The sequence below is a fragment of the Musca domestica genome, unplaced genomic scaffold (assembly GCF_030504385.1).
Source record: "Musca domestica strain aabys unplaced genomic scaffold, Musca_domestica.polishedcontigs.V.1.1 79, whole genome shotgun sequence".
NCBI classification, from domain to species: Eukaryota; Metazoa; Arthropoda; class Insecta; order Diptera; family Muscidae; genus Musca; species Musca domestica.
The window spans coordinates 1,116,941-1,140,707 of NW_026712406.1; the positions used below are offsets into that span (position 1 = coordinate 1,116,941).

General features: G+C 35.6%; 2 protein-coding genes across 3 annotated transcripts in view; both read right to left on the minus strand.

Annotated features, from left to right (window-relative positions):
* LOC101893641 (aminopeptidase N) overlaps window positions 1–19,024 on the minus strand; it is a 31,631-nt gene extending 12,607 nt beyond the window's left edge. The window contains exon 1 of one of the 2 annotated variants that reach the window (XM_059130721.1): window positions 18,831–19,024. The gene's annotated coding sequence lies outside the window, so the exon portion shown is untranslated. Of the gene's footprint in view, window positions 1–18,363; window positions 18,473–18,830 lie in introns of those variants that run through there. The other variant, XM_020036258.2, reaches the window with a different exon arrangement.
* Window positions 17,770–18,500, minus strand: LOC109612293 (uncharacterized). The gene is made up of 2 exons (XM_020036259.2): window positions 18,372–18,500; window positions 17,770–18,309 (listed from the first exon to the last, which is right to left on the minus strand). The coding sequence occupies exons 1-2, from the start codon at window positions 18,428–18,430 to the stop codon at window positions 18,006–18,008; spliced, it is 363 nt and encodes a 120-aa protein (XP_019891818.2). The 5' UTR covers window positions 18,431–18,500; the 3' UTR covers window positions 17,770–18,005.
* Window positions 19,025–23,767: the final 4,743 nt, after the last annotated feature.

Genomic DNA, 23,767 nt, shown 5'->3' on the forward strand with positions numbered 1-23,767 from the left:
TCTAAACACTCCCATTATTTATTCACTAGTCCGTAATATCCACAAAAAACAGACTATTTCTCAGATCCATTGTATCGTGTTATTCGCTTGCATTTGCTTTTCTCTAACCCGTCATAATTACATTCTCAAGATATCGAAACGAACAACAACATTTACAATTTGATCCGTTGTGTGAGATAGGTCATAATTGCCTCTAAATCGCCTTTACTACACATGACTAATCAATGACTTACACGGCTCCAGCTGACAGGCCTTTGAGAATGACGTTCATCTCATTTGTTTGTTGTTGGTTTGTTAAATATTTCACATGTGCTTTTGTGGTAGTCACACACACACACACATGTACATGTACTTTATTTTAAAAACAATTATTATCTTGTCAATGTTTTGAATGGCCAGAATTATTTAAAAAAAAACATTTCCATGTCCATACATCCATACAAACATGTATGTAAACACATTATGACGTTCATTCATCGGCCCATACATCTGGTGTTTTTTAGGCTAGCCTTAATCTGGTCAAAGGTTATCGCTTTAATTGAGACAATATTCCATGTCTTTAAATGTCTGGCAAATAAAATGTTCTATTTTTTTTTTGCAAATAATTTAATAAAATTTAAGTTCTGACTTTTTTTGTGAAGGCCCAGCATTCATTCATTGAGCCAATGGGAAGAACCACAAGAATAAGCAGCAAAGTTGCAGCTTTTGATGGTTTACTGCGAACTGAATGGCATTTATTTTATGTTATTGAGTCAATGGTCTAAAAATTAGATTCTAATGTGATGCAGGTATAGTGCATACTCGTACCGTATTCTCTCAAAAAGAAGCTGCTGGACAATTCCTACAGGAGAAGTAATCAGACAGACCTATTATCAAAGAGGAAGAAAGATCATCGGGCGCTTCTTCCATTTTATACTCAGTTTCATTTGTGGCTTGATGGGTACGTAAATATGCAGAATTACCTATTTTGGAGTGAAGGTCAGCCAGAAGCATTCCAAAAGCTAACAATCCAGAACAAGCGAAAAGCTGTAAGTTAGGCAGATAGGCAAAGAATGGGTCAATATTGTTCATTTCGTATCGGACCTAAATAAATATGATATAAATATTATAATAGCAGATGGATAAATCAATTGTAAAGAATCGCTGAGTTGTTTCGCAATTTATGACAGATGAAAATATTGACAATTGTGTCCCTTTGTGGGTGAGGTACCAGCAGGTGTTCGCAGATATATAGCATCTTCACAACAGATCTGGTGTTAGGAAAAATGCTTTTATGTGTGAAATTTGAAGAGAGTTGGATCCTTATTTCGCTTTCTTTGAGCGTTATGTTTTTCAAAATTAGATTATTGCTTCCCTTTTTGTGCAGAAAATATATATTTGTGGGGGAGGTACCAAGAGAAGTGGAAGTGGACCGATATACTCCATCTTTACAACAGACCTTGGGCTAATAAAATGATTAGGATGTGTGAAATTTGAAGACAATCGGACTCTTACACCACATTTTATGAGAGTTGTAATTATTCAAAATTTTGACCAATTGTGGGGGAGGTACTTGAAGGAGTGAACCAATGTTGTCCATTTTCGCACCAGACCTAGCACTGATGCAAATATTACGACTTGCAAAGTTGGAGCAAAATCGGATCATCGTTTCTCTTTCTGTGCAAAAAATATATATTTTTAGAAAATTTCGACCATTTGTGGGGGAGGTACCAGAAGGAGTGGACGGATATATTCCATCTTAACACCAGAGCTTGGGTTAAAATAAATATTGGGATGGCCGACATTCGGACTCTTACATCACATTTTATGAGAGTTGTAACTCTTCAAAATTTTGACCATTTGTGAGGGAGGTACTTGAAGAAGTGAACCGATATTGTCCATTTTTACACCTAACTTAGAACTGATGCAAATATTAGGATTTGCAAAGTTGGAGCAAAATCGGATTATCCTTTCTCTTTCTGTGCAAAAAAATATATTTTTTGCAAATTTCGGCCTTTTGTGGGGGAGGTACCAGAAGGAGTGGACCGATATGGCTCATCTTAACACCAGACCTTGGGTTAACATAAATATTGGGATGTGTGAAATTTGAAGACAATCGGACTCGTACATTACATTTTATGAGAGTTGTAATTAATCAAAATTTTTACCATTTGTGGAGGAGGTACTTGATGGAGTGGACTGATATTGTCCATTTTCACACCTGACCGAGTACTGACGCAAATATTAGGATTTGCAAAGTTGGAACAAAATCGGATTACCCTTTCTCTTTCTGTGCAAAGAATATTTTTTTGCAAATTCCAACCTTTTGTGGAGGAGGTACCAGAAGGAGTGGACCGATATTGCCCATCTCCGAACTCGGTCTAAGTTTGACAAAGATATTACGATGTATAGTATAGTTTGGACCAAATCGGATACTCCTTTCGAGAGTTATCGTGCGCACCAGCCAGACAGACATTCAGACAGACGGACGGACATCGCTAGATCGACTCCAAATGTTCTGAAACGGATTTGGTCCAAAGAGACCTAGGGTCTAAAACCGTTATTTCGACCAGGCACGTTTTGGCCGTATCAAATGATATATACCCTCTGTAGCCATATGGCTGAGGGTATAAAAATGGAGAATAACGTATTTTCTTGACTTAGGCTGCAGTATACATAACGAACTTCAAACAAGTTGAAACAAGTCCGAAAAATAATGTCGCTAAAATCATCAAAATACAGAATATCGGTAGTTACAGATATATGAGGGCTATACGTGGACGTGGACCTGCACAGACAATTGTTTGTCTTAGGAACTTCAAATACCAAATTTGAAACATTTCCGGTGAATAATCTCTCTTAAATTACCAAAATACCGAAAATAGGGAGGTATCATTATATAGGGCTATACCAAAACATGGACCTAGATGGCCCATTTTTAATACCAAAAGTCCTGCAGACATAATATACATTTCAGTAAAATTGTATCAACTTACTTCATTTTGTTCGGAAGCTGGAGTGATTTTCACAGACGGATAGACGGACGGACACAGCTAAATCGATATAGAATTTTATGCTGATCAAGAATATATATAATACCCTCCATACTAATATACCCTCCATACTATGGTGGAGGGTATAAAAGTCATATTTTGGTGCTGCTTATGGGCTAATGGCATCGTTGGACCGTACTTCTTCAAAGATGCTGCGAATCGTAACATGAATGTGAATGGTGAGAGCTACCGTGAGATGATATCCAAATTTTTTGGTCAAAATCCAAGGGCTTCACTTGCATGACATGTGGTTTCAACAATACGGTGGCACATCGCACACAGCACGATTAATACTGGACTCATTGAAAGGCGAGTTCGGTAAACTTTTTATTTCAGGTTCGGGACGTTTGTATCGTGCGATTTATACTGTTTAAAGCTCATTCTGTTGGACTATTCTGTCTGGAGTATTTTGGAAAGCAAGGTTGGCACTAAAAAATACCAAAGTGTCGATCACTTCAAGTAAGCGCTTCCCCCTGAATGGACCAAAATGCCGCAGAGCAACATTCGGGCAGTTTGTGACGGTTTCATTGGCCATAATCCGTGCTAAAGGTGACCAAATCGAACAAATATAAACTTATTCTAAAATTTAATGCAATTGCCGAATTTTTTTGTTTTCATTCAATAAAATTAAAAAAAAAAATGTAAAAACTATGGCGTTTGACTTTGTTGCAGTTTTTGTTTTATCTCACCCTGTAGTTTCATCCGATTTGCTGCTTAAGTCCCTCACATTCGTAATATGCATTCGACAAGAATGATATTTGTTACCAGATATCTTATAGAGGTCGGAAACACCTTTGCTAAATTTTATCGGCATCGGCTAAGATTTGGCTATAGCTCCCATATTTATATCTTCATCCGATATTTTATTGTCATATTTGAGATGAAATGACCGCACATTGCACTACGAACAACATAGTCACTGCAATTGCAATTAACGAACGCTTTAATTTTTTTAATATTTCAATTAATTTGATAACAGAGATCAGTTTTGAGGTTAATTGATGACAGCATTGAATCGACATTTACGTTGTCTATTCATTAAAAAATCATAATCTCTATGAAGGTAAAATGGGTAGGGAAAGAGAGGGCGTTGCTTCGCAATTGCCAAACAGCGGAAAGGCGTGGCAATTAATATTTGCATTGTACCAAACATTGAAAAACATTATTTAAATCCCAAAATTCCCAAATTGTTCTGCAAGTGGAATCCAGTGTCATCTTTGGTAATCAATATAATACGAAAGTGTATACATCCGTCTCGTTGTTATTTTAATTTGTATATTAAGTATAACTACATTGATGAGCGTTCCTGTCATTCTACCGTTTTTTTTTTTTTTTTAATGTGGTTTACCACAAATTCAAGGCACACAAGTTCACGCCTTTTTCATTATCGCACAATCGACAACCACCCAAGCATGTCCTTTAAATAAATCACAGTGTAATTATGTATATTGAAAGAATCCTTAAGTGTAATTTCAAATAAGGAAATCACTTTTAACCGGGAAACAGGAAATTAAACTATAATGTTTCAATAAAGTTCATTTATTTTCGAACTTGAACCGCCTTCCTTGAAGAAAAAAATAACGTCCTTTGTCAATATTTGCCCACACAAAAAACCCGGGGTCGAAAAAAGGACACTCGTTAGTTTTAGCACTTATTTAAATTTACACTTGTTAATGGTTGGCTTCCATTCCCCTCCCCTCCAGCGAAGGTAATTGAAACTTTATTGACCTACCCATATGGGCAACACTTGTAAGAGAAAGAGAGACTGAGTGTGGAGCGTGATTATGTTTGCTTACACATGGATTTACAACCCACAAAATGATATGCAAACAAGCATGATTTTGTGTGGTTTAGCTGGTTTCCTACCAGCAGCAGACGCAGCAGCGACAGCTCCTTTGGCATGCTAAAAAGGATACAATTTCCAATGTTTACTTTTAAACCCTGAACAAACACGAAACGGATGTTCCCTCTCTCAAGTATTTTATTCCGTCCAAAGGGGGCTTTGTTTGTTATTCTCGGCATGCTTAAGATGTAATTTAAGTAAATTTTTGATGACATTATTTTGTCAACAACATTAGAGCCATGTTATTAAAATTGCATGCCTTGAAGTCCTTTGGCTGAGCTTGGTTGGGAATCTTATAAATAAATAAATGTTTTATCCTTTGAAGGACAATTAAATTGAATTTGTTTGTTTTTGTGTTTATAATTTTGGCCAATGGGAAATTTGCTAATGTTAGTTAAATCTTTAATGGTATCAAAATGAAGTAAAGGGTGATTTTTTCCAGAACAAAAGGAAAGTTTTTCAAAAAAAAAGAAATAATAATAATAATAATAATAATAATAATAATAATAATAATAATAATAATAATAATAATAATAATAATAATAATAATAATAATAATAATAATAATAATAATAATGATAATTATAATAATAATAACAATAATAATAATAACAATAATAATAATGATAATAATAATAACAATAATAATAATAATAAAAACAATAATAATAATATTGAGAAATAATAATAATAATAATAATAATAATAATAATAATAATAATAATAATAATAATAATAATAATAATAATAATAATAATAATAATAATAATAATAATAATAATAATAATAATAATAATAACCAGTAAAGAGAGTCCTAAAGTCGGGCGGGGCCGATTTTATGATACCCTACACCACTTTGCTAATTTAGTTGAACTCCACTTAATAATTAAAAGTTTTTATGGGAGAATTCAATCATACAATCATACACGCTCATTCGAAGGACTAAATATGCCGAAGCATTTGTATCTTTTAAATTCGGACTTGTATTGCCCATTTGGAGCGAAATTAATTTGAAATCGGATAAAAATATATATGGAAACTAAATCTGAACCAAATCTGAACCGATCTCGATAAAATTTGGCAAAGATATTTCTGCGCTGTATTTGATATATTTCCCTGAATATCGTTGTTACGGAGTGCATATTACGGCTGTGGGTAACAAATACAATAAATCGGATGAACAATATATATGGGAGCTATAACTATATCTGAACCGATCTTCACCAAATTTGGCATACTACCTTCTAGACTAAATTCGGTCGTATGTGCCAAATTCCATCCCATTTGGACAAATATCGATAAAATTTAGCAAAGGTATTTCTGAGCTGCATTTGATATATTTCCCCAAATATTGTTGTTGCAGTGTGCATATTACGGCTGCGGATGACAAAAATAACAAATCGGATGAACAATATATATGGGAGCTATAGCTATATCTGAACCGATTTCGATCAAATTTGGCATATTTATTTTCAGGCCTAATTTGGTTGTATGTGCAAAATTCAATAATATTCGGGCTGATATTACACGTTTGGTGCACAATAAAAGGCAAATCGGACGAAGATATATATGGGAGCTATATCTAATTTTTTACCGATTATCTCCAACGTCAATAGGGTTTGTCCTTGGGTCAAACAAATGTTGTTTGGAAAATTTCATCTCAATCGGATAATAAATGCGACCTGCATTTTGTTCACAAGAATACATGAACAGACGGACGGACAGACGGACCGACATGCATAAATCAACTCAGAAAGTGATTCTATGGAAATCCTCAAAAGTAACTATGGGTCTATCTCGCTTCCTTTTCCATGTTACAAACAAATGCACAAAGACATAATACCCCTGCCACTATGTGGTGTAGGGTATAAATATTTGGTATGGACAAAATAACAAGGAAAGCGAACATTTATATCCAATTTTATGCAAAATCATAAAAGGGTTTGCATACACAGGGTGAGATAAAAAAAACTGCAAGAAAGTCAAACGCGATAATTTTCACATTTTTTTTAAATTTTATTGAATGAAAGCAAAATATGTCGGAAATAGCATCAACTTTTAGAATAAGTTTAGATTTGTTCGAATTGGTCACCTTTGGCACGAAATATGGCCTTATGATATTTTGGCCCATTCCCGGCGAAGCGCTTGCTTGAGGCGATCGATACTTTGGTATGTTTTAGTGTCAAACTTGCTTTCCAAAATACACAATAGTCCAACGGACTAGTATCCGGAGATTTTGTTGGCCATTGTGCGCTGGAAATGAAGCGAGGAACCTCATTTTGTAACCATTCTTGGGTGGCGAGTGCTGAGTGCGATGGTGCTGAGTCCTTTTGGAATGTCCAAGGTCTGCGGCCAAAGTGTTTGCGTGACCAAGGCTTTAATACATCCTCCAGAATATTTTGGCGATAATATTTGGCATTTGTTCTGGTGCCACGGTCGATTAATACGAGCGGAGAGCGACCATCGGCTGTTATGGCAGCCCACACCATTACCATGGCCGGCGCTTGAGTTATGGTGGCCAACCGGAGGTGCACATTTTCAGCTGACTTCTTTGGCAAGTAAACACGATTGTTTGTTTGCAAACTGCTGGACAACGAATGTTTTCTCATCAGAGAAAACCAAAATTCGGCAGTTCAACACTTCGAAGCAACTCTTTAGCTCTTTTGAGTCTAATTTCTTTCTGTTGAGGTGGAAGTTCTACCACTTTTTGGAATTTCAATGGCTTTACCTCGAGCTCATTTTTCCAATATTTGCCGAATGGAATATTGCGATATGTTCAGCTTACGAGCCATTTTTCGGCCACTGCGACGCGAATTTCGATCAAGTCGCTTCTTTACTTTTCGAACCATTTCTGCTGATGTTGCTGTTTTCTTCCGTCCACCTTCTTGATGTCGGGCTACGCTACCAGTATCACGGTAACGAGCGATGGTACGAGACACAAAAGATTTATTCACATTTAAATGCTGGAGTGCTCTAACGATAGCCACTTGTGGTTTTCCAGCCAAATACAAAGAAATCACACTATCACGCTTGAATTCCATCACGAATAACTTTTTTTCTGGATAATTCTCTCCAAAATGCTTTTGCACGCTTGTCAACAATATGTCACTCGAATAATTTTAACAGCTGTCGGTCGAGTGGCTTAGGAATGACAGCAGTCTGAAGTTGGTTGCAGTTTTTTTTATCTCACCCTGTATAAGGGAGCTATATCTAAATTTTAGCCGATGTCGAAAAATTTAGCAAAGGTATTTCCGAGCTCTATAAGTATCTGGTAACAAATATAATGGTTGTCGAATGCATATTACGAATGTGAGGGAGTTAAACACCAAATCGGATGAAACATATATATGGGAGCTATAGCTATATCAGAACCGAGTTTCTCAAAATTTGATGTAGTAGCTCCTAGACTGAATTCGGTCGGATATGCCAAAATGCAGGTCATTTGGACTGATATTGGCCATTTGGCGCACAATTAACCCGAAATCGGTTGAAGATATATATGGGAGCTATATCCAAATTTGAACCGATATTGATACAATTTGGCAGAGGTATTTCTGGGCTGTATCTGATACCAAATATCATTCTTGTGAAGAGCATATTACGCATATAAAGGACATAAATCCCAAATCGGGTGAAACATATATGTGGGAGCTACAGCTATATCTGAGCCGATTTTTTTTTCATATTTTATGTACTTGCTTCTAGACTGAATTCTGTAGGATGTGCCAAAAATTCAGTTCATTTGGACTCATATTGGCCATTTGGTGTACAATTAAACCAAAATTGGTTGAAGCTGTATATGGGAGCTATATGTAAATTTGAACCGATTCTCACCAATTTCAATTGGGTAAGAACTTGAGCCAAACAAATCTTGTTTGGAAAATTTGTTCACAAAAATACATGGACAGACGGACGGACGGACTGACGTGCATAAATGACTCAGAAAGTGATTTTATGAAAACCCTCAAAAGTAACTATGGGGTTATCTCGCATCCTTTTCCATGTTACAAGCAACTACACAAAGACACTATGTGCTGTAGGGTATAATTATCAAAATAGGTCCACCTATTGGTACAACCCTTATATAAATATACCCCCTGATTTTAATTATTGTGAGGGTCTTGCCATTTGGCACACTTTGGAACACTTTTTTGTTTCAACCCTATAATTACATAATTATTTTATTCAAAAGCTTACTTTTTTTCTTCAAAAGAAAACAATAAATAAATATTTTTAAAAAAATATTTAATACAAATCTTTAAAAACAAATATTATTTGTTACAGCATTTGCTATATTTCAATATCAGTCGGTTTTTGTAAAAGCATTCTATGATATATTGCGCTTATCTCCCATGAAGAAAATTTATTTACTCAGCATGGCTTGGCCATTTTTCATTGACAAAGTTCTCCAGAGGTTAAACAACTGTTTGTTGTGACAGCTGTGGTCAATTAATTCAATTTCCATATGAATTCCAAAAAAAAGAAAGATGTGTACAATGGCCGTTTGTATGAATGAATGTGTAGGGTAGATTTATTGGGTCGTATCAAACATTCATCCGGACAAACAACATAGGTATGTATGAAAACAAAATTGTGATTTCAACTACATATATAGCAATGTCATACTCTGCATGTACGTACATGTCTGAGGACCAACCTTTTTCTGCAACTATTTTTTATCAACAAATTCTTTCAATACGACCCAATGTCCATTTACTATTCCATCGTTTGTATGCAAAAATCGTATGAATGTTTGGCTAACTGATGAATGAAATGATTGTAACTTCTTGATGGAACTATGAAAAACGAAAATTTACATGAGATACAACAATGACATAGTAACTACGATTGTACATACATAGCAATGTATGTATGTATGCATGTAAATATCTATGCGATGTAAACATGTGCGAAATAATTCTCTTAAAATTGTGGGGGACATACATTGCTACGAATTTATGAAAAAGGCGGCATAATGCAGTTAACCATGTAGCATGACGAAATTAAGGGTAGGGAAACATAGAGTTCAAGCATACAGCACATAAAATAAAAATATGCTGCAGAACCAGTTTTATGGGGCAAAAAGGGCAAAATTTATTAAAGACCTGCAAAGATGTGTTAGCTTCAGCCGGACTGAACTTTAAGTATTCACCCCTTGAAAATAACAGCACCGTAATTCAATATTAGAGCCACATGTATTATAACTATAAATGCAGTGAAATCGTTAAAATAATAAATTTTCAATTCCTTTTTAACACCTCGAAATCTTCGTGCCAGACCAAATAAAGTATATTTTTTGATCAATATTGACAATTGACTTGACCGACTCATATTTAAGTATAGAGCTCATCTAATAGTTTTGCAAATATGCGGCAATTTGGTATTTATCTTGATTTGAAATATCGTCCGTATAAAGGTACCTCCGATTTTTTTCAAATAAATACGTTGTTATTTGTAGGTTCAGTTTCTTAAAGAATTTAAACTCTACTTTTAGAATTTTTTCAGGGAAATTCCATTATCCGAAATAAAGAATTATTACTCTATCTATATAATAGAGAAGTGAAATGACAAGTTAAGAAGATAAAACGTATCAGTCGATATGGCCGACAGATGTATACCCTCACAGCCAATGTTCGATTATTTAAATATATTTTGTGTAATGATTATTCAAATTGTTGATCCTCTATGGCGTAGGTTCCGAAAGAATAGGCCAATATTTTCCATTTAGCCAATATTGTTGGACCTAAATGAATATGATATAAATATTGTGAGTGCCAGGTTTGGACTATATTGGTTACTTACTTCACTTTATGCGGGATATGTGATAATTTTTAGTAGACCGATGTATTTCATTTTCATACTTCATCTAATACCGATAAAAATATTAATATGAGCAAAATTACAAGAAAATCGAACATTTATATACAATTTAATATGAAATCATAAATTCCATATTCATCTCAAGTTTCTGGTTGAGGGAAATATTTAGATATAGCAAGCTGTAAAGAATCGCTGACAAATAAAAGTATTGAAAATGGTGACCCCTTGTGGGTGAGGTATCAAAAGGCGTTCGCAGATATATATCATCTTCACAACAGAATTTGAAGAGGGTTGGATGCTTATTTCGCTATTTTTAAGAGTTTGTTCGTAAAAATCTTGAGCCCTATGTGGGGGAGATAAAAGGAAAAAATGGACCTATCAGTACCATCTTAATAACAAATCTTGTATTGATGGAAATATTGAGATTTGCCAAGTCTGAACTTCTTGAATATTCATCAAAATGTTGAGCCCTTGTGGGGGAGGTACCAGAAGGAGTAAACCGATATATTCCATCTTCACACAATACCTTGGGTTTATAAAAATATTGTACTTGAATACAATCGGACCTCTAAAATCACATTTTATGAGAGTTAAAATTATTTAAAATGCTTACCCTTTGTGGGGGAGGAACTTGATGGAGTTGACCGATATTGTCCACTTTCGCATCTGACCTAGCACTGATGCAAACATTAGAATTAGCAAAGTTGGAGCAAAGTCGTATTATCCTTTATCTTTCTGTGCAGTAAATTATTTTCTTTGAAAATGTTGACATTTTGTAGGTGAGGTACCAGAAGGAGTGGACCGATTTTGCCCATCTCCGAATTCGATAAAATTGGAGAGTTATCGTGCGCACAAACCAGACAGACAGAAGGACGGACATCGCTAGATCGACTCCAAATGTCCTGAAACGGAGTTGGTCCAAAGAGACCAAGGGTCTAATACCGTTATATACCCTCTCTAGCCATATGGCTGAGGGTATAAAAACGCCCACATATCCCTATGGAACAATGAAGACGTAGGAAAACTCACAAAAATCTTATGAGGAGACCCCAATGAGGTAAAAATTAAGAACTTTTTAGAGATTTATTATATTTATCCTTAGGGGCCACCTGGGCCTACAAACTGATTTTTATAGGATGTGCAGATAACAGCATATGCTGGGCATGTGACGAAAATTATGAAACGTAGGTCAATGCTGAGTATTTGCAAATATCAAATATCAACTCTTGAGGAGCGAACGAAACGAAATGAAACAGTTAAAGAATTTTTTTTAAGGCAACTGAATGCCGGATATAATAATCTGTAAACTGCTCATCTTCTTTCAATATTTTTAGTCTAGAGAGCACAACCGGCTTATACTTACTTATGTGTATGTCCACCAGGACATGTGACAATTTTTTTCCATTTTCAAGGTTTTTTATGTTAAGTTCAAATTTTTCTTTTTTTAGCAAAGAATAATAAGAAAATGTTTACCTTTACACAAAAAAGTCTTCAAAATCTTAAATTTTGAAGTTTGCCGAGAAGGATTTTAGTAAAGCCATTGTACGGCACAATAGACCCATATTAGTTTTTTAAAGAGACTCCTTTATCAACAGTGATATCTATATCAAAATTTTAGGATTTCAGTTCTATTCCTTCACCCAATACCAAATTTAGAACTACTTAGTACTTTTCGTACAATTATAGTACATATTTCCCAAACCACCTCAATATGTCCAGGCTACACATGAACAGCGACCTTAATACTAAATTTCAGATTTCAACCACTATATGTTCACCCAATAATATAGTACTATTACTTTTAGGGCACTTGTAGTACACATTCCAAAAATATGCTCTTTGTCACAAATCTACCACCAAAAAGGCCCCAAGACATATTTTCAAAATTCCAGCTTCATCCGTTCATCCTAAACCAAAATGTTCCAAATTTAATACCATTTAATACAGTTTGCACACTTAGTACACAATTCCAAAACCACCTTCATATATCAAACTTACTTTCCAACCTTGTTTCTGATACCAAACTTCAAGTTTTTAACAATATCCGTTGACATAATACCAAATGGTACCATTTTAGAAATTTAAATTTCCAGTATATCTATTCTGCATTCCATCAATGACTCTCATTCCAAATATCAGAATTATAATTCATTCCGTTTGTCCAATACACAGTATTTAATTTTTTCTTTTGGGGGTACTTTTGGTACCCTTTTAGTGCGAATTTTAAGAAAACCCAGCCTTATCATACGGCTACGCGCCAAGACTGTCCAAAATTCTAGATTCGGCCACTTCTTTTGGATGTTGATTCTCAATCAGTCAGTTATGTCACAACTCGAGAGAGAAATGTTGAAAGTTCTTTAATTGATAGTTTACAAATTCTTGCTGGACAAATTTCTTCTTGCAATCACTTGCAAAGTTTCTTCTTCTCCTTCTGGTGATTTATACCTGGACAAGTAACTTTAAAACATTTTTATTTTGGTAATGGCAAGCGTAATTGTTTCCATTTTCGGCTTATTTTTGCGAGCTCTATTTCTTTTTATGGCTGACAAGTTGATTTATTTTGACAAACCAGCTTGCAAGTTTTTGCAAGGAATTCGTCTGTTTACTTTTCACAGTTTTCTTACCAAAGAGAATAAAACTAACTCTCTCAGAGAGATGTTGCTGGACTTTTTCCTGCAGCCAAAGTAACAAGACACATCTAATATGTAAACTAACCTTCATGAGAAATATCCTTCATGTTTTTCGATTAGACGAATTAATCGAAACAGTAAACAATCATCAAATTTAAATATTCCGCTCAAATTTTGTTTGCATTCATTATGCTGTTTTGTTTGTTTGTTTTTGTTTTCCTCTCGTTCACAAGACAATGACATTACAAATGGCAATGATACAATTTCGAAAATAAACTGGACATGATTGTGACGCAAACGATGAACTCGATAAAATTGTCGGCTCTTACAAGAATACAAACAACAAAATACATTTCAATTTTTTTTACATTTTTTTTAAATATTCTTCTTTTTTCCACTACATTGTCCCGTTACTGGGCCAAAATATAAATTTATGGTAAATAAAATTTGACTTGAGATCATTGCCCACATCATGTTTGTTCATTGTTTGTTTTGATCCATTTATCCATCCATCCATCGTCTGCGACTGGCGGATTGGGTGAATAGATCACTGTCTGCGATCGTTGACAAAACAACAACAAAAAAAATGATTTGCATTTTTCGTCGCGTATAAACTCACACATTTTATTTTCAGATTGGCGTTTTTTTTTATACCCTCCACCATGGGTAGGAGGGTATATTAACTTTGTCATTCCGTTTGTAACACCTCTAAATATTCGTCGTAGACCCCATAAAGTATATATATTCATAATCAGCATAAAATTCTAAGACGATTTAGCGATGTCCGTCTGTCTGTCTGTCCGTCTGTCTGTCTGTCCGTCTGTCTGTCTGTCTGTTGAAATCACGATAGAGCCCACATTATTTGACGTAGACCTTTGAAATTTGGCACAAGTGTGTGTATTGTCCCTAGGATGGTTGGTATTGAAAATGAGATATATCGGTCCACGTTCTGGTATAGTCCTCATAGAACGGTACCTCCCGATATTCGGTATTTTGATGATTTATGCCACCTTTTTTCACGGATTTATCTGAAAATTGGTATTTGTAGGTCATGACGGGTACCTGAGCGTGTGGCAAAACATTGCATGTATAGGTCCACGTTTTGGTATAGCCCCCATATAACGGTACCTACCGATATTCGGTATTTTGATGATTTATGCCACATTTTTTCACGGATTTTTCTGAAAATTGGTATTTGTAGGTCACAACGGTTCCCTGAGCGTGTAGCAAAACATTGCATGTATAGGTCCACGTTCTGGTATAGTCCCCATATAACGGTACCTCCCGATATTCGGTATTTTGATGGTTTATGCCACATTTTTTCACTGATTTGTGTAAAAGTTGGTATTTGTGGGTCATAATGGGTCCTAGCTCGTGTGGCGAAACATTGTAATTATAGGTGCACGTGTTGGTGTAGCCCCTATATAACGGTACCTCCCGATATTCGGCATTTTAATGTTTTTTGCCACATTTTTTCTAATGTTCTTTTACCCTAGGGTGGAGGGTATTAAAAGTTTGGCCCGGCCGAACTTAATGTTTTTTTACTTGTTTTTTTTTTTTGCACGCCATTTTTTGTTTTGATTTTGCAAAAGATTAAATGAAAATACAATAATTGTTCTAATATTCCATTAAGGAATATGCAAAAAAAAATTGTGCAAATAAATAATGCAATTAACCCGTTTTGGTTATTATATTTTAGATAAATGCTATTTAGAAACAGAACATATTTTGCCAGTACTTATGAATTAATGTAGCGTAAGAATCAATGGACATGATAATTCTGTTGAAGAAAATCTGTTCTGCAGAATCTAAAAACTTATGCATTTACATGCGTTCTAATATCAAAGGAAAAAAAATCAATATAAGATTGTATTAAAAAATCAACGATTGTCATGGCAAAACAATAGAGGCATTATCGACCCACTCCTTCTGGTACCTCTTTCACAAAAAGTCGAAATTTTCAAAAAAAAAAAAAAAAAATACTGCACAGAAAGAGAAAGGATAACCCGATTTTGCTCCAACTTTGCAAATCCTAATATTCGCTCTCCTTTCATTTTAATCGACCGTGACATCTGAATAAATGCCGAATATTATCGCGAAAATATTCTGGAGGGTGTATTAGGGCCTTGGGCAAACATTTTGGCTGCAGACCTTGGACATTCCAACAGGACTCAGTACCATCGCACTCAGCACATGCCAACCAAGAATGGTTACAAAATGATGTTCCTCGCTTCATTTCCAGCGCACAATGGCCACCAAAATCTCCGGATACCAATTCGTTGGACAAGGTTGGCACTAAAAAATACCAAAGTGTCGATCACCTCAAGCAAGCGCTTCGCTGGGAATGGGCCAAAATACCGCAGAGCAACATTCGGGCAGCGTGTGACGGTTTCATTGGCCATTTGAAGGCCATAATTCGTGCCAAAAGTGAACAATTCGAAAAAATTTTTTACTTATTCTAAAATTTGATGTTATTTGCGACCTTTTTTGCTTCATTTATAAAATTTTGAAAAAAAAAAAGTAAAAAATATGGCGTTTGGCTTTGGTGCAGATTTTTTTAACTCTCACTGTGTATGTCGTCCGATTTGGTGTTTAAGTCCCTTAAATTCGTAATATGCAGCCCACAAAAAAGATATTTGGTACCAGATAGCAGACACAGCCCAGAAATACCTTTGCTAAATTGTATAAAGACCGGTTCATATTTGGATATAGCTCACATATATATCTTCAACCGATTTCGGGTTAATTGCGCACCAAATGGCCGATATCAGCCCAAATTATCTGAATGTTGGCAATTCCGACTGAATTCATCGTAGAAACAAGTACTTTAAACATGTTGACAATCCGTTCAGATATAGCTATAGCTCCTATATATATGATTTTTCCGATTTGGTGTTATCGCCATCACATGTGTGATGTGCACTTCTCAACAATGACATTTGATACCGGACATCGGATACAACTTGAAAATACCTCTGTCAAATTTTATCGAGATCGGGCATATATAAGACATATATACTTAGACAGTACTCCTCGAGTCCTTTTATTTGAGAACCCGCACTAAAGACTAAGTTATTATGGTTTTTGTGCAATTTAGAATTTTCCATGCAGTTTCCCTACCGCCAACCCCACTTTGGTTAGAAAATCGGAAAAATTCGATTATCTGTAATCATTTGGGAATAAAAGGCATATATACTTAGACAGTACTCCTCGAGACCTTTCATTTGAGTATCCGCCCAATGACGCAGCTATCTGAAATCATTTGGGAATATAAGTCATATATGCTTAGAGAGTACTCCTCGAGGCTTTCCCCGCCCCAAAAACTCAGGTATTATGGTTTTTGTGCAATTCAGCATTTTCCATGCAGTTTCCCTACCGCCGACCCCACACTGGTTATTCGTCCTCGTCGGGAAATTGGGTCATTCTGAGATTCAACACCAGAAGTTTTTTGTGAGCATTTTACCTCCTGATTGTCTATATGGGTCCACGATATCGTACATCCCCCATGTAACGGCACCGCCCGATATTCGGGTTTTCTAATGCTTTTAGCCACATTTTCAAATGGAATTGTCTGAAAATCCACACAAGGAGTTCTTTGTGAGCACTTTGTCCTCTGAAAGATAAGTATCGTATTAGGTCCACGATATCGTATAGCCCCCATATAATGGTACCCTCCGATATTCGTTATTTTGATGATTTTAGCCACATTTTTCAATGGAATTGTCCGAAATTCCACACAAGTAGTTCATTGTGAGTACTTTACCCCCTGGAAGATAAGTATCTATATAAGTCCACGATATCGTGTAGCCCCCATATAACGGTACCCCCCATAATCGGTATTTTGATGATTTTAGCCATATTTTTCAACGGAATTCTCTGAAATTCTGCACAAGGAGTTCTTTGTGAGTACTTTACCCCAGACATAAATTTGTCTATATATTATTTGTTTTTTTTTTTTTTTTTTTTTTGAAAAATTCCTAATTCGTTCGAAATGGTGGAGTGTATTCAAAGTTCGGCCCGGCCGAACTTACTGCTTTCTTACTTGTTTCCTTTAACACAGTTTTTTTCGCATTATAAAGTGTTGGCATAAATAGGTCCAATAAATTTCTGAAGATAGGCAGATTAAAATATTGAACTTTTTAAATTTTGAGGCATCAACAAACTCACAAAAAGTAGCCACACCTCATAGAGCTGTAGGGTGTGCAGAAACAAGGTGTTAATTTAATTAGTTAAAACAAAAACATTTCTTTTAATATATAACATAAATTCACTAATTTGCCAATCTTCACATTTGAATTTCATAAAAAAAAATAAAACTGAAAACCACAATTTGCAATCAACAAACAAATGAAACACTCGAGTCTTTGAACTTCAAACGAAAAAAAAAAACAAAGTTTGGAAAACGCCAAAAGCAATAAATATTTCAACATACCAATTTCAGATGCTTACGTCGATGGTTCTTTTTTACCTTCAGATTCAGTTTTTTGCGATGATTTTATTCTTTCTTAGAAATTCAACTCAAAAATACGCACATTTTTTATTATTGGACTCCGAATACTGCCTTTGGGCAATGGAGCAGCCGGGCGGTGGGGGGGGGTGTCAAGCGTACTCGATTTATAGTGGAAAATTAAAAAGTCATCAACACTTTGCACCAGATTGAATCTTATTAAATTTATGTCATTACTGACAGACCCTGCGGACGTGCGAACAGCAAACCTGTGAAATCGTAGCAGCATAAGCATGGCCATCATCATCATCATCGGTTGCCTCCAGCGAATAAGCGCTAACGCCAAGTACAAATAAGAATACCAAGCAACGACCACGACTACTGACAACCGTTGCGTTTGGCCGCAAGGTAATTGAATCAAAGCGCTCCATCACCACCACGGCAACGGCTACCCCAGTTTTACCACCATTATTATCATCATCATCATCATCAGCAACAACATCATCATCATCACCATCGCCACCAGCAGAGCAACCACTGGCCGAGAATGTAAACAAATGATTAAAAGAGTGGGAGCGGCAACGCATTTACCCATTTACCGGTGGGTGCCACAGCATCCATCCACCCATCCAGCAGCACCTAATACAATGGACATCATTCACAAACCACTAAGAGCCAATGGAGCAACGTCGCAGCAGCCCTCCCGAAAAAGCAGAGGCAGAGCAACGCTATATTATTTGTTTTTTATTACTTTTTTGTTTGTTGTTAAATTTTTTTGTTTTTGTTTTAATTTTTCTTTTTGTTTTTCTTTTTATTTGTTGTTGTTTTTATTATTATTATTATTGGACGTGAGAATAATGTGTTCGGTACGCCAGAGTATGTTTTCGGTGTTCAATGAGATTGAGATGAAGGCGGCGGGCGACATCGAAAATTTCCCGTTTAGTTTCGCATCTCCTCCATGAATATGGTGACGATGACGATTATTTGAACACTCAAAATTCTTCTTTCATAGACATGACAACAGAAACAACAAACAACACACACACACACATACATACACTCTGATTCCACACAAAATGCGATGCCTTTGTCACTTTCACAGCAGCAGAGAGTATTAGAAGAAAACAAAAAACGACTTTGACAAAAATTCCGCCAATACGACTAACATCGACAGATGGGGAACCACTTTTATTACGATTTTTTTAGTTTCCTTTTCTTTCCGAAACGAACTGTTTTATTCAAAGGCCGGCAAACAACTGATAGCAGAAATTTTTGCCAAAGACCATCACATCAATGAAGCTCTTCCAGAGATGATGGCGGCACAATGGGCGACTTTGACGGAATGAACATAAAAACAAGTAGCTAGGTAGACAATTCTCTTCTAGGGATAAACTACTCAGAAGGAACACCTTGTGGGGATTTTACGAAAATTCAATTGAAAATTTTGTCTGAAATCATCAAAAAATCGGGTTAAGGTTATATGGGGGCTATAAGATATCGTATATAGACAATTCTCTTCCAGGGGCTAAAGTATACAGAAGGAACTCCTTGTCTTAATTTCATTGAAAAATGTGGCTAAAATCATCAAAATACCGAATATCGGGGATTCCGTTGTATGGGGGCTATACGACACCGTGGACCTACATAGACAATTCTTTTCTATTGGGCAAAGTACTCGGAAGGAACTCCTAATGTAGATTTTCATACAATTCCATTGAAAAATGTGACTAAACTCTTCAAAATATCGAATATCGGGGGGTACCGTTATATGGGGGATATAAGTATTTCCGACATTTTTTGCTTTCATTCAATAAAATTAAAAAAATGTAAATTAATTATTATTGAATGAAAGCAAAAAATGTCGGAAATAGCATCAAATTTTAGAATAATTCAGAATTTGTTCGATCCTTTGGCACGAATTATGGCCTTCAAACGGCGAAGCGCTTGCTTGAGGTGATCGAAACTTTTGTATTTTTTAGTGTTAACCTCACTTTCCAAAATACTCCAGACACAATAGTCCAACGGATTGGTATCCTGAAATAATGGTGGCTACTACGCGCTGGAAATGAAGCGAGGAACCTCATTGTGTAACCATTCTTGGGTGGCGCGTGCCAAGTCCTGTTGAAATGACCAAGGTCTGCCGCCAAAATGTTTGCGTGCCCAAGGCTTTAATACACCCTCCAGAATACTTTTGCGATAATATTCGGCATTTATTCTGATGCCATCACCATGACCGGCGCTTGAGTTCTGGTGGCCAACCGAAGGTGCACATTTTCAGGTGACCTCTTTGGCATTTAAACACGATTATTTTCTTTGTTTTCAAATTGCTGGACAACGAATGTTTTCTCATCGGAGAAAACCAAATTCGGCAGTTCACCACTATCGGCCAAGCTAAGCATCTGCTTAGCTCTTTTGAGTCTATTTTCATTTCTGTTGTGGTATAAGTTCTTGCACTTTTTGGAATTTCAATGGCTTTACCTTGAGCTCATTTTTCAATATTTGCCGAATGGAATATTGCGATATGTTCAGCTCATGAGGCATTTTTCGACCACTGCGACCCGGGTTTCGATCAACGATAGCCACTTGTGGTTTTCCAGCCAAATATAAAGAAATCATACAATCACGCTTGAATTCCATCGCGAATAACTCTTATTCTGCTTTTGTACGCTGGAATAATTTGAACAACTGTCGGACGAGTAGCTTTAAAATGACAACAGTCTGAAGTTGGTTGCAGTTTTTTTATCTCACCCTGTACTCTGTACTCAATACACCATCCATACTATGTATGGTGAAGGGTATACAAATTTACAAAACTAGTAGATTATTGCAGGTTCTGGAATAGGTCATAAATTTCCTTTTGGGTGTAAACCCCCAAGTTATTGGTCCCTTTTCAATATTTGAACCATCAGTGCAAATGTGGTGGCTACAGTTTTCTATCGTAATTTTGAGCTCCGTTCTGATCGAATTTGTCAGCGTCCAGAATATTCACATTTATTGCCGCCTAAGGCTTGACATACATAAAGAGCATATTTGGCTGGCTTAAGTCATCGGCTGGCTTCTTCGTAGATGAACAAAGGAGTTGCAGGTTGACTTAGTTCGATTTTAGACGTAGGCTCCTTTGTTCATTTCTGAAGAAGCCAGCCGATGACTTAAGACAGCCAGATAAGCGCTTTATGTATTCCCAGCTTAAGAGTGTTCGCCTATGCTCTGTTCCAGAACCTGCAAGAATCTACTATTTCTACATTTTTTTTTTTCGATATCATAAAAGTAATGTCGATGTCGTAGTTAAAAATTTTACATTCTTGCAGTTCTGGAACAGTCCACTAATAAGAACCAGTGCAGGACAACTGATGCATTATCTGTGGTCTGCGACCCCAACAAATGGTGTAGAGAAAATATTTATTTTATTATTCCGTTTGCCGTAAATCAAAAAATTCGCCATAAATAATTGAATTGCAAGAATGTAAAACTTTTAACTACGATAACCGATTTTCCCTTCATGATATCGAAAAAATAGAAAAGCATAAAATCCCAGTATTTTAACAGTGCCAGACGATTATAGTTGTTTTTAAAGTATTACCGATGTTTTCGTGCCGCAGTTACAGTCATATAATATTTGGAAGTCAAAAGCGCTACATTTCCTTGTGTGTTGTTATTGTCAAATATCTCCCACTGTAACCAGTTGCGTGTCGAAACATAAAACTCTCGACCACACAAGTTGTGTAGGGATGCCACTGCACGAGACAAAGGAATACATGTCACATACAAAAATTTGACAATTTGATCTATTTTAATATTATTAATATATTTGTATAAATATACAACAATATATATGATTTTTTAAACATTTAAGAAAAATAATTACAAACAAAAATTATCTATAATTGAATGCCCTAGTGTTACAAACTTTTGCACATGGAATGCACGAACATAACACAACATAAAACAACGATGATATTGTGTTATCAAACATGTGTTACGACCACCGATTGCGGCTGCTTCGATGAAAACCTTCAACAACATGTTAAATGAAGCATGAAATAAGGGGAAAAGCTTGAGGATAGCTGACACTCGACTGAGTAATATGCGGGTCATTCCAATGGCAAAACAAAAATGTGCCAAAAACAAGTAAATTGGTATCAGTTGGTTTTGCCGAAAGATGTATACCCCCCGGCCTTAAGTTATGATTATTCAATTTGTTGGCTCTTTATGGGGGAGGTTCCGAAGCTGTTAGCCAATATTGAACAATTCCTATCTGACCTAAGACGGATATAAATATTACAACGTGCCAGATTTGGACTATAACGACTATTTACATTTAATTTTAAGAAATATTTTTTTTTTTCAAATATGATTAGATTTTTATATGTTTTCTTATACGACGTTATTCGGAGGTTATTATAATAATTCTCAAAGTTGAAGCAAAATCGGATTACTCTTTCTGTGAGTAAATTATTTTCTTTGAAAATGTTGACATATTGTGTGGGAGGTACCAGAAGGAGTGGACCGACTCCAAATGTCCTGAAACGGGTTTGGTCCAAAGAGACCTAGGGTCTAACCCGTGATTTCAATGAGACACGTTTGACCTTATCAAATGAAATTTACCCCTCTAATAATTATACCATGCCAAGAAGACAATAGCTGTCTGGTTACCCAAAAATGTGTAACAACTGTTGCAAATTGTTCTTCTGTTAAAACCTGCAAAGAGAGCGATTGGAGAGGAAAATTTTTAACAAATTTTGAATTGATTCGTTTTCGGCAAGTTTTTTAATTCTTGTGGGTTTCATTTTATGGCGGACACATTGTCCTTGCTGGACAATTCCTGAACAATATCAAGTTATACCTATTTTACCACGGTAGGAAAGTTGAGTATTTCACTACGGTACATCGGGTTTTGAAAATCAATTTAATAGTACGTTTATATATATGAGGGTTAACCCACTGGATTTGGATTTAAATTGTCATATCCATTACTTTTACTTCAAATATATCCTCTCAAAGTAGGTTAACCCTACAAAAAGTTCTAACGTAAACATGGCATAAAATGGTGAATTTCTTTCGCATTTACCTTTGCATCGTTATACAGTAACAAGCCCTAAATTCAACAAGCCCTTTCAAATATTCATTGAAAATAACGGACATAACGGCATTTGACATTTGAAGTTGCCATATCATTTACTCTCTGGCAATCAGCTGCTTTGCATTTAAGTACTAAAATGAAAAATTGAACAGTTTGGATTATATTTTTGATTTTATTTGATTTAAAAAATTTGGAAAAATATTGGATAAATGAAAACAACTTGTTGGCATGCAAATTCAACAGGAAACGGGTATAACATCAGGGCTGCATTTCTGTAGTTTTACGAAGCAGTTCTACCCATGGTACAATGATATCAAGGTAGGGCTATGATACCATATGATTTCAATTTTTTTATTTTCTTGGCTTAATAATTATGTAATTGTTTATGTATGCGTTTTCTTTTCAATAACAAAAAATTGTTCAGAAAACATTCAACTTCGAATGTTTTCAAAATGTTTATTTCATCGTATGCATCGACAAAATCTAGAGTTTTTGTAGAGAAATAATCCTTTAGAGATATATAGAACCTGGTTTTGAAAATGAGTGTTGACCTTTCATTTAGTTTTCGCGGTTTTCAATTATTTATTCAAAATAAATGCAACAAGTTGTTTGATTTTTTATTGTTTTGATACTAATTCTCACATTACAAGCCAAAGAGGTAGACCTCTATAATTGCAATTTTTTCAAAGTTGACCTACCTTCTCTTCATTGTACCATGGTTCTACCTCCTTATTGTACAATTGTCAATGTTTATTGAGAAATCTATTGTACATCCACAAATCAGAGATGGGAACCTGTTTTCTTTGCCATTATATTTGACAAGATAAATTACAGAAAAAATCAGATTTGAACAGGAATTTGAAAAACCAGTGAGTGAAGTAAGATGAACTATCTCGTCGAGTACTCGGTTTTACC